The following is an 11,892-nucleotide window of genomic DNA, read 5'->3' on the forward strand; positions in this document are numbered from 1 at the left end:
ATGTTGTTTTTATTTTATTTTATTTTTTTTGTGTCAATAACTAACTGATTTGTTTGTATGACGCCAAGATTTGATAATTGTAAAAATTAGGATTAAATTGCAATGATAGTAATGAAGATTACTAAATCAAGTTGCAGAGTCAAGGAGTACTAAAATCCGAAGAAAATGTATCTTTTATTTCGTTTTTTAAGTTGGGACAGCGAGACAAGCAGAAGAAGAGGGGCTCAATGAAACATAAATTTTGATTTCATAATACAATACAATTTTTAATTTTGATTTCATAAATTTTGTTTTCAATGGCCGTTGAGGGTCTACATCGTACACAGACACACCACAGAAGTATGTTCGTTCGAAAAGATCACGAAGGAAGGAGTCACCAAAGTCAACTTTGCACTCGGAATTGCCTTTCTGGCCCTCCAGAATTTTCCATTTTCCAAAGGAAGGAGTCACCAAAGTCAAGTTTGCTCTCAAAATCATTATTTTAAAAACAGGATCGGACCGGCCAGTTGGACCAGTTTAATCGAGAATCGGTGATCTATTCGGTCCGATTTAACATAAAAAGTCAAATCTCCTTTAACCCAGTCAAAATCCGATCGGACCAGTGAATTGGGAATCGGGTTGACCCTGATTTTTTTCACCCTCACACTTATTTTTAAATTTTTAATTCTTAATTAATTCTTTAATAACATATATAACAATTATATATAAAATATTAGTTAATAATAGTATTTCTCATAATAATATATAAAATATTAATATTTCAAATATATATTTAATATATATATTATTTAATTATAAAATATGTATATGACATCATCCAGTCGAACCATTTCAATCTAATCGGTCGGACTAACTAATCCATAATTCAATTAATAGGTTGATTCACTCTTCGATCCAATTTTTAAAACATTGCTCAAAATACAATTCCCAAGGTTTGACTATCTTACAGGGGGGGGGGGGGCCCTCCGCCCCCCTCTCACTCTCTGCTCAGGGAACCAAAACAACAATATATAGATATATATATATATATATATAGACACACACACGCACGTGTGAGAGCATAATCCCATAATTTATAATTACAAAATACCATCGGAACATCACAAAAAAATATATTATGAATTTTATATAATAATAATTTTTTATTTATATTAATTTTATTTTTAAATACAATCATGAAAGCCATCATAAAAAAATTTACTTAAAATCCCTAAAATCTTAGGGCTGACCGTAATCTGGCCCTGGTTGGGTGTATACGTAATCCAAGTGAGCCTCTGCAACCATTCTCCTCATGCAATCTTCATCTTTTTCATTGCATTCCTCCCGTCCCATTTGCTGTTTCAAGATCAATTACCCAAAATGAAAGAGAAACCACCAGAGCCCTTTAATTAATTACTTATTGAGGATAAGTAATTAATTAATTAAAGAGGAAAATATTTAAAGGTGGAGGATTCTCTTACAGTAAACGAGTCATCTTCTTGTGTATTGATGGATGAATCTGCATGAGTGATCCCAATCCCATTAATCTTCACCTGCTTCCCCACTGAAAATAGCATATGAGAGCTTACTCTCATCATCTCAGTTAAGATCTTCACAATGAACACTCAGAAGGAGGAGGACAAGCCTCGGTAATAAGAATAAAGAAAATTATATACAAATACGACCTTATTGTACTAATTAATAGACGGAGAAGTAGAAAGGAAGGAATTTGGCATACCTTGATGGGGTGGCAAGAGGCGAGCAGATGCTACTGAGTGGAGGGAAAAGAGGAGTAAAACAGTAAGAATCGCTTGATGAGATATTTGCTTCATGGCCTGAGAGAGAGAGAGAGAGAGAGAGAGAGAGAGAGATTGTGGATGGAAGATCTCAGGAAGCTAGGAGGCTTAGGGGCCTGATTCTATAAATAAGAGTCGTCAAAGCTTCAGAACACTCCGGGTGGGTCCTACGTACCAACTGTTGGATTTTGGATTTTGGATTTTCTCCACAATCCCACGTTGGATGGGCAGTGGATTTTGCATACCTTGATGGGCGCTGCAATCAATTTACGGATACCAATGACAAACTCTTCACTACACTGGTGAGTCTGGTCCCCATTTGTAGCCATTAATATAGCTTTAAATAATGTAAAGTTAGGGAAAGAGCCATTGGTGAGTCCCACTTCAAACATGTGCTCAATTATTTTTTTTTATCCGAAGTCTATGTTCTCCGTAATGTAATGCTTTATTTTAACACTATATACCTTTGCTAAATTTGTATATAAAAAAGTTAGTATTCAGATAATGTTATACTTCAATTTAATAGTATTTGATATGTCAATCAAGATAACTGTATTTTTGTTCATGTAATTATTCGTCCTTATGAGAAAGCAAAGTGTTTTGTATGTCAGCTAACATTTTGATTTTTACTTGCATTTCCATGTTTGTGAAAACTCCTGTCTTATCTATTATATGTAAAGAATATACATACTTTTTTATAATTCAAGTTCCGAGCTTCGTCCAACTAATCTTGAGAATGGGTGGCCTTTTTCTTGATTCACTTGTCGAATAAATTCAGATACGATCATAATTTATACACACACAAATCAAGACATTCAATTCACATACCTACATGAGGCAAATGCCACCATTAAGATTTAATCCTTAATATTCTCTGTAAAATTTCACATACTTTATCGTTGACTTATACCTGTAAAGACTGCTAAAGAACATTCTTAAATCAATAAAGTGATCGGTTGTGAAATAACAATAATATTTTTCAAGGATTCGTATTAAACCTAGAAGTTTTATGTTGTTTTCTTTGTATATATTAACTTAAAAATAAAAAATTATTAGTAATATATTATAGTTACAACCTTATAATAATATTTTATCTAAATATTAAACAAAGGTAACGGCTCCCCATTTTCAGTAGGCTAGCCTGGTCGCTGGTCTTGGAGCATGCAATTCTGAAGGATCGTGGTTCGTGTCATAAAATAGTCTGCTTTGTTAAGTTTAAGGTATTAAGATATTAAAAAGGGCCTTAAAAAAAGTACAGTAAATTCTACTAGAACCAATAGCTTAAGGTCAGTAATCAGCGGTGGATTTAAGCCAATTTACAAATATAAATTGGGGTAATAAAGTAAATAATATAAAATAATCAAAGACAAAATTCTCTGTGAGATGACGGTGCTTATGCGACTCATGGTGCTCGTGTTATTAATTATATAAGAGAAAATAAATTACAGATTAGGTCTTTGGTCTTTATACATGGTGAGGATCGAACTCATAACCCATTAAATTAACATTGATATATTATTTATCTGACTACTTGATTTATATTTTGAGAATAATAAAATTTTATCTTAATTAATAATAATGTGGAAGCAGTATATATATAGAAAGTGAGAAAACATTTGATGGAAAAAGGGGGCAAAAACAGTATGAGCCCCTACTTTGAGTTTACTTTTCTCTTGTCGTTTTCACTTTTACCTCAAGGGGAGAGTGAAATGAGGCCAGGATCATGGAACTATGATTGTATATTATGGCAGAAACGACGCTAAACAGACTCTTGTTTAGTTAGTTGGACTTTGGCGAGGGACTGAGTGAGAAACAGTTCTCATTCCTCCGTCCTCTCCACTTACTTAGTTACTTACTTACTACTCCTACTACTCCTACTAGTCCTACTGCAACTTATTTTCACATTCTCAATTAGTCATCCTCATTCTGCACCACCAAGTACATTATCATACGAAAAAACAAGCTCTCTCTCTCTCTTTCTCTCCCACAATGCAGCAGCAAAGGAGCTGCATTTTCTTCATCTTCCTTGTCATCTCTTCCTCTCCCCCTTCCATGGCAATGCTCAACCTCACTCTCCCTGGCCAGCATCCCCACCCTGAAGCCGTCGTCCAAGATGTCCACAGGTGTGCCAGAAACACAGAAAAAGCACAGAAAAAGCCCAACACCTGGCTCTCTTCTTCTTCTTCTAGATCTGTTTTTTGCTTTCTTTCAGAATGTGGGTTTCTTTCTTGCTTTCTTTATGGTTGATTTCGGAATGCGGTTAGTCGTTTTTGTTTCGGATTCCTAAGGGTGCGTTTGATACAGGAGAAATTTTAACATTTTTGGGAATATTAGGTTGGAAATCTATATTCTCATGTTTAGTATAACTTTTTTATAAAAAGAATCCTGAAAAAATAGAATTGTTGAAAATGATTCTTAAACAATTTTCCCACAAAAAAATTTTTAAAAGGGGGTTGAGAATCCAAGTTTTCCATGGACTTGGGAATATTTTTAACAAATAAAAAAACTAAAACACCACTTACCCTTTTATAACCCCATACAAACATATTATATATATTATATATATAATATATTTATATATTATATATATAATATATTTATATATTATATATTAAATATAAAATATATTATAATATATTTATATTATTTATTATAAAATATTATATATATTAAAGTAAATATTCATACAAACATATATATTATTATGTATATATATACATACACATATATATACATAATGTGTAAAAAAATAACATTTTTTTTATTTTCTAAAGATATTGTGGGTTCTAATATTTTATATAGTAGAAGAAATTTATCATTTTTAAATAAAAAATTAAATAAGGGTAATTTTGAAAAAAGAATATGAATTCCTAAAAATGTATATATTTAAACCAAACATAGGAATATAAAATTCTCATAAAAGAATACTCAACATTTCAGAGAATGTTTAAATCTATCCAAATATAGAATTACATAAATCTTGGAAATAAAAGATTTTTAAGAACATTCCTAAAAATCATAAATCCTAGAAATTTAAAAATTTCTCTCATACTAAACGCCCATTAATGTTCAGATTTTGTAGAGTTTGAAAATCTGCTGCTGTTGTTTTGTTTGGTGAAAAAATAAACAAGGGGGCATCTGCATTTTGATCCCATCGGGATGTTTTGATTTTGTTTTATTTTATAAATAATAAATAATAAATTCTTCGGTGACGGCCATTGGCATTGGCCAATGCACTTTAATTGAAGGTCTCGAGTTGAGCATCCAATGGCATGTCTTTTCTGCTTTTCTCCTTTTTCTTTTCTTCCTCCCTTTTCATTTACACAATTGACTAACCCACCCCACCCAATGGCCAATGCAAGTTAATATTACTAAAACCATACTATATTTTTATAATTCTTATTGAGTAACAAAAATTAATAATTTTTAATTTTTAATAAAACTTTTCATATAGTTAATTATATTTTCTTCATATTAAAAACTCTTTAACAAAATAGGATAAGGATTTCCCCAAATACCCAAAATAAAAATTTTATCAAAATCCATCTGTATTACGTACAGACACAATTTTTACATGAATAAAATTAAAAGTCTTCTTAAGACTCATAACTTTAGATAGAGAAATGCTATATATTTACATGAAATTTAGACATTTATTATATATTCCGTTTGGTTATATATTAGATAAAATTATAACTACAAATAATACCTTGGAATGATCATTTTACATAATTTTCGGTGCTCACGTTCTTAATTATGTCAGGAGAGATAAATTATAGGTTAAGTCTTTGATTTTTGTATAGAATAAGAATCAAACTCGCAACTCCCTTAAATTGACACAGAATCTGACTCCTCGACTTATAGCGAAGGTTACAAATAATATCTTTTACTTTTAGAAAACCAGTGACTTGCAAATAGAACTCTAATTCTTAGAGTGTAACACACAATGTACCCACCAGAATTCAGGGCATATCCGTGAGAAGTGTTAGAAACAAACAAATGTTAGTAATGAATATGACATTTACAAACGCAATAATAAATACATACGTAGTTATGCAGACGAGTGAACGTGTCGCTGTCAAGAAGACAAATGCTATCGTACACTGATGCCAACCAGTCAACCCTCTGCCCGACGGGGAACCCCATCGACGACTGCTGGCGGTGCGACACCAGCTGGCAGCTGAACCGGCAGCGCCTGGCCGACTGCGGCATCGGCTTCGGCCAGTACGCCCTGGGAGGCAAGGGCGGCCGCTACTACGTCGTCTCCGACTCCTCCGACCACGACGCCGTGAACCTCCGCCCTCGCACCCTCCGCTGCGCCGTCATCCAAATATGTTTTAAATGAGTTGGAAAATAACTATGTATTTGAGATATCATTTGATTGCATATAAGGTGTTTAGATATTATCTCGAAAAACGAGTCTTTATGTATTTATGTATTAAAACTTTTAAAGATATGATCTAATGATATAAATTCTTATGTTATAAAGTGAATGTATCATATCAAGTTTCGATTATTGCTTTCACATTTATATTGATATACTGGGGCTTTCTCTTTGAAATATGATTTTTGAGGTTTAAGAAATGTATAAAGAAAAGAGAATATGTATTTATATGATAGGCCCCAACATAGTGACGCCTTTTGGAAGGATGAGATGTTACAACATCACTTTTTTTCAGATAAATTTAATAAATATAGTAGAAAATACTTTTGTTCAAAATATTTTTCATATCTAACTTTCTTCAATTTATATATTAATTAAGAAATATTATCTAATAAGATAAACATTATCTATAATAAATAAACATTATCTATAAATTAAAGTACGAAGATAGACTTAGAATTACTCTTGCACTATTACAAATAAATAGGTCCTTATTTTAGAAAATATACATCTTTGATACTAGAATGAATATTGCTCTCGGACCTTCAACATTTTTAATGTCTAATTTAAATATCTAAGTGTTTGCATAAAAATTTTTCAGTGTCCTCGAACTATTTTTTTTTTCTTGTAGAGTCGATCAGTTTGACAATGTCGTTTCTAATCAAATAAATTTATTATTATATCTTGATAAAAATATTTTATATTATTATTGTGTGTCATTTAAGACTCATCCGCTGGGAGGGTGAACTGTCTGCCACCCAAAGAAATATGCAAAGAGAAATTCTATTGGCAACCCGCGAAATTACTCAATATAACCCGTTGTTTTAATTCCTCAACTACCCTTCATTAAAAAGCCTTTATTACCCTTACCTAACTACTTTTTTTCAACTACTTTCTTAACTCTTCGCAACCCAATCTCTCATCACTTTCATTAAATTTTTACGAACGTTTCTGATTTTAAGTTTCGCAGCCCCATCACCGATCACTTTCACTAAACATTTGCGAAGGTTTCTGATTCTAATCACTTATAGCGATTACCTTCTTCTTGTTTCTGTTAATTTTAACTTTTCTCTATGGATGATTATATCCAAAAATTGATGAGATGGAAAGAGTTTTATGGAGAAGATGATGAGCACCAGATCGTGCATAATGAGCAGGTGGACTACAATGAATCACACCAGCAGCACGTCTACAATGAATCACACCAGCAGCACGTCAATATTCTGGTAATGTATTTTAGATTGATGCATGATGCTGAGAATCACTACATGAATGGCTAACTGATGCTGAGAATTACTACATGAATGGCGGCTAAGCTTCCGACACATTACAGTCGGGGATACCCAGGTTCCCTGACTGTAACTTTTCGGGGAACCCGAGCTTCCCCGACGCATTCCAGTCGAGCATACATAGCTTCCCCGACCAGTCAGGGAAGTTGGGTATGCCCGACTGGAATACGTCGGGAAAGCTCGGGTTCCCCGAAGAGTTACAGTCGGGGAAGCTCGGCTTCCCCGACTCTTAGCCGTCGGGAACCCTTGGGTTCCCCGACTCGAGAGAGTAGGGAACCAGAATGTTCCCCGACAGCTGCGAGTCGGGGAACCCGAGGGTTCCCGACTCGTTACAGTCGAGAAACCTCGGGTTCCCCGACTCGCAGCTGTCGGGGAACGCTTGGGTTCCCGACTCGTTACAATCGGGAACCTAAGCGTTCCCCGACAGATGCGAGTCGGGGAACGCTTGGATTCCCGACTGTAACGAGTCGGTAACCCGAGGGTTCCCGAACCCGAGGGTGATTTGTTTTTTTTTTTCGAATGGCCCGAACCGATTTCATTATCCATTTTGTTATTTTTAATTCATATATTTTTATTCATATTTTGGTTAAAGCACAACCCATTTTTAATTTATGTATCCTATTTTTGTTTTGATAATAGGGATTTGATCATCAAAATTTAGAGAATTTTGAGAATGAGAATGGCGTATCGTTTGATGCTAGTCAAACTTTTGTTACGAATCAGATTTTCAGTAATAGGGAAACACTGATCGAATGGGTTAAGACAGTTGGAAAAGAAAATAGAATGGTTATTGTTATAAAGGGTTCTGAATCTGGTGGTATAGGAAGAAAACCTAGAGTTCGTCTTGCTTGTGAACGGAGTGGAAAGTATAAATCATCAAAAAAAGGAGATGAGACAATAGGAGAAACAAATCGTAGGATGACAGGTTCTAAAAAGTGTGGTTGTCCATTTGAGTTACTTGGTGTTAAATTGTCAAATGAATACTGGATATTGAAAGTTGTATGTGGATTGCACAATCATTTACCAGCAGCTCAACTTGAGAGTCATTCATATGCTGGCCGACTTACAGAGAAAGAGAAACAAATTATGATAACAATGTCTAACAATCTTGTGAAGCCAAGAAATATTTTAATGACGTTAAAGGCAGAAGATAAAAAAAATGTGAGTACCATCAAAACTATATATAATGCACGGCAAAGATATAGAGTCATGGATAAAGGTGGTCGATCACAAATACAACAGTTGATGAAAAAATTGAAAGATTGTAATTATGTGGAGTGGCATAGAAGTGATACATTATCAGATTGTATCACAGACTTATTTTGGGCTCATCCGATGGCTATAGAGTTATTTAAAACATTTCCTCATGTGTTAATAATGGACTGTACATACAAAACTAATAGATATAAGTATCCACTGCTAGAGATCGTTGGTGTGACGTCAACTGAGCTAACTTTTTCTATTGCTTTCGCATTTATGGATCATGAATATGAGGATAATTACACATGGGCAATGGAGAAATTAAAGAGTCTAATAACTCACAATACATGTCCAGGAGTAATTGTAACTGATAGAGAATTGGGATTAATGAATGCAATACAAAAAGTGTTTCCAACCACGAGCACCTTGTTGTGTAGGTGGCATATATCAAAAAATGTGCTCGCCAAATGTAAGAAATTATTTGATAGAAAGGAGACATGGGAGAAATTTATGTTAAGTTGGAACCTGGTTGTTTTTGCGTCGACTGAGGATGAATATGAACGTCGTCTGTATGAGTTAACACTTGAGTACTATGCATATGAGGGCGCACTTAATTATCTGAGAAATACATGGTTGAATGATTATAAAGAAAAATTTGTTGCAGCATGGACAAATAGAATAATGCATTTTGGCAACGTTACTACGAACAGGGCTGAGAGTGCACATGCAAAGTTGAAGAGACATCTTGGATCTTCTCAAGGTGACTTAGAGTCATCATGGACAATTATCAACAGTCTTATTGAGTTACAACATGTAGAGATTAAGGGGTCGTTTGAAAAAAGTTTAATGTTGGTGCAACATAACTTCAAGCCAGCAATTTTTAGAGAATTGCGAGGTGTTATATCGAGAAGTGCATTGAATATGGTACTAATGCAGTCGCAACTTGCTTATAAAATTGGGATAGACAAAGTTTCATGTGGATGTGTGATTAGAAGCACATATGGTTTACCTTGTGCACATGAAATTGCAGAGTTCATGGTACAAGGACGGCCAATTCCTTTGTCAACTGTGCATCCTCATTGGACAAGGTTGCAGTTAGTGCAGTCAGCTTATGATGGTGTGTCATCGCAGGTAACGATTGAGCTAGAAATAGAGAGTATATATATAAAATGTTTTATTCAGAACCGGAGCCAGGGAAACAAGTATTAAAGCAAAAGTTGAGAGAAATAGTTAATCCAGATACAACTTCACTACAACCACCAACCATGAAAGTTAGGACGAAGGGTAGGCCAACATCGAAGAAGAAAATTCAGATTGATACATCCACCAAACGTGATCCGTCCTTATTTAAAATAGTTCAATCTAGTCAAGACAGTAGATCCCTAGCAACATGGATATCCAAGAGAAACACCAACCGACTCAAGGGGTATGATGATTGTTTCCCACCACAAATACAACCGTTCTTGCATAATATTGTTAATGTAGAATCAGATGGACATTGTGGATTTCGCGCGATAGCAGGGTTACTTGGTATGAGTGAGCACAATTGGAGAGATATTCGTTTTAGTCTGATAGGAGAGTTGCAATCTTTTCGTGCGATGTATACGCAAATATATGGATCAGAAATGCGTGTGGATGAGTTACTACATATATTATATTGCTTTGATAACATTGCACCGTGCGAGCATTGGATGACTTTACCTGACATGGGCCATTTAGTTGCTTCAAAATACAATGTCGTATTGGTGCATTTGTCACGGATCCAGTGTCTTACATATCTTCCACTTAGATCGATCCCTCCTCCAGCAGTACAACACAGGATGATTACTATAGGATTTGTGAATGATTGTCATTTTGTGCAGGTATTCTTACTTATTTTGGTATTTATTTATTTATATTGTGGATTTCATACGTTTGTTTTAATAATAATTTTTGTTGCATATGTCATTTATCAGGTATTCCTTAAGCCAAGGTCACCAATTCCTCCCGTCGCACTGAATTGGTACAGATTTCGATGTGATAATGCACGTGATTGGGAAACGCCATACATATCCAGAATTCAAGCATTTTTATCTCTAGTAGGTCAAGATGTGGCAACACAGGAAGTTTTTGACTTATCTGACACATGATTCTTACTCTTAGATTGTGTTTCCAAATACGGCTTAAGGCGATGATGATTTTTCGGGCAAGTTTAATTTTCATAGGCTTCAGCCCGTGATTGAAACATTAACTCATATCACCACTTATTGGCAGCCCAATTTGAAGTCCATAAGCCTATTTACTATCTCTTTAGAGGAGAAATGGGCATAAGTCCATTTGCTCAAGAGATGGAGAAGCCTAGCCCATTACGTATGATAGCCATCATTTCGGCCGAGAGAGGAGGACAGTTGGGCGATTCAGGGCTGGGTTTCGTTGGGCTTAGTGGTCTTATTTTTGGAGTTACTTAAGTGGTGATTTGTTATTCATATCTGAGCCTTTCTATACTTTATATATATTTTCGCATTTTATTTTGTGAATTATATTGCACTAATATCTTGTTTTATATATTTCCTATTCACAAACCTATTTCACAAAGATATATTTGATTTAATTGACCCATAATTAAAGTTTATGATATAAAGGAGTCTGATGTAAATAAGTTTATAATATCTTATTTTATAGATCACTTATATCACATATAAGTATTTAAAATAAGTTTTGTTAGTAACAATAAAATTACTTTTCGAGTTATAGAAATAATTTTTAAATAAACTAAGAAAATTAAATCCAAACAGAAAAGGGTTGGCACCATTTATATCTTAGCGACATATCCGAACCTCATCATAAGTAGTCAAATAGATAAGACTCTACTCACTATAGCAAATACAAATAGTCTCATATTACAAAAAAAAATTAATCTCTATCAGTCCTTTTTCTTGTCTCTTGAGGGGGGCTTGGGGCTGGATGATGTGGATCTGAACTCGTAGGTGGTGGATTTATATTTACTACTGCCGGAGGTGATGTAACCACCGTCGGTGTTCGTACCATACTAGAAGGTGCTTCGCGAAATACTGTATATGCATGAGACCCAGTAGAAGAAGACCCAGTACGAATAGTCAAAATATCATATACCTGAAGACATGCCCGTCTCCACGCATCTACATCTTGAGTGGATGGATCCACTGATATGACTTGCCTAAGAGGAGATAGTGATGCCATGATGCGCTACAAGACAATTATTTTAAATATAAAAACTAAACATAAT

General features: G+C 34.5%; 2 protein-coding genes across 3 annotated transcripts; one reads left to right on the forward strand and one right to left on the reverse strand.

Annotated features, from left to right (window-relative positions):
• Positions 1 to 1,061: 1,061 nt before the first annotated feature.
• Positions 1,062 to 1,872, reverse strand: LOC127788326 (putative phytosulfokines 6). 2 transcript variants are annotated; one of them, XM_052316470.1, is made up of 3 exons: positions 1,718 to 1,872; positions 1,461 to 1,498; positions 1,062 to 1,335 (listed from the first exon to the last, which is right to left on the reverse strand). In XM_052316470.1, exons 1-3 carry the CDS (start codon positions 1,809 to 1,811, stop codon positions 1,219 to 1,221), a joined length of 249 nt encoding a protein of 82 aa, XP_052172430.1. In that variant the 5' UTR covers positions 1,812 to 1,872; the 3' UTR covers positions 1,062 to 1,218. The 2 variants fall into 2 exon arrangements, with proteins under 2 accessions (XP_052172430.1, XP_052172429.1); XM_052316469.1 differs by having other exon boundaries at positions 1,461 to 1,543.
• A 1,775-nt stretch (positions 1,873 to 3,647) lies between these two features.
• On the forward strand, positions 3,648 to 6,120 carry LOC127788791 (probable pectate lyase 12). Its single transcript, XM_052317405.1, has 2 exons — positions 3,648 to 3,898; positions 5,835 to 6,120. The coding sequence occupies exons 1-2, from the start codon at positions 3,765 to 3,767 to the stop codon at positions 6,118 to 6,120; spliced, it is 420 nt and encodes a 139-aa protein (XP_052173365.1). The 5' UTR covers positions 3,648 to 3,764.
• Positions 6,121 to 11,892: the final 5,772 nt, after the last annotated feature.

The sequence above is a fragment of the Diospyros lotus genome, chromosome 13 (genome assembly GCF_014633365.1).
Source record: "Diospyros lotus cultivar Yz01 chromosome 13, ASM1463336v1, whole genome shotgun sequence".
NCBI lineage: Eukaryota > Viridiplantae > Streptophyta > Magnoliopsida > Ericales > Ebenaceae > Diospyros > Diospyros lotus.

What these genes read in the sequence shown, in the direction of transcription:
- LOC127788326 (XM_052316469.1), bottom strand. Translation starts at nt 1,811, where the DNA reads ATGAAGCAAATATCTCATCAAGCGATTCTTACTGTTTTACTCCTCTTT. An exon ending in CCTCTTGCCACCCCATCAAG is followed by an intron (nt 1,544 to 1,717) that starts GTATGCCAAATT and finishes TGCTATTTTCAG; the next exon opens with TGGGGAAGCAGGTGAAGATT. An exon ending in AAGAAGATGACTCGTTTACT is followed by an intron (nt 1,336 to 1,460) that starts GTAAGAGAATCC and finishes ATCTTGAAACAG; the next exon opens with CAAATGGGACGGGAGGAATG.
- LOC127788791 (XM_052317405.1), top strand. Translation starts at nt 3,765, where the DNA reads ATGCAGCAGCAAAGGAGCTGCATTTTCTTCATCTTCCTTGTCATCTCT. An exon ending in GTCGTCCAAGATGTCCACAG is followed by an intron (nt 3,899 to 5,834) that starts GTGTGCCAGAAA and finishes GTAGTTATGCAG; the next exon opens with ACGAGTGAACGTGTCGCTGT.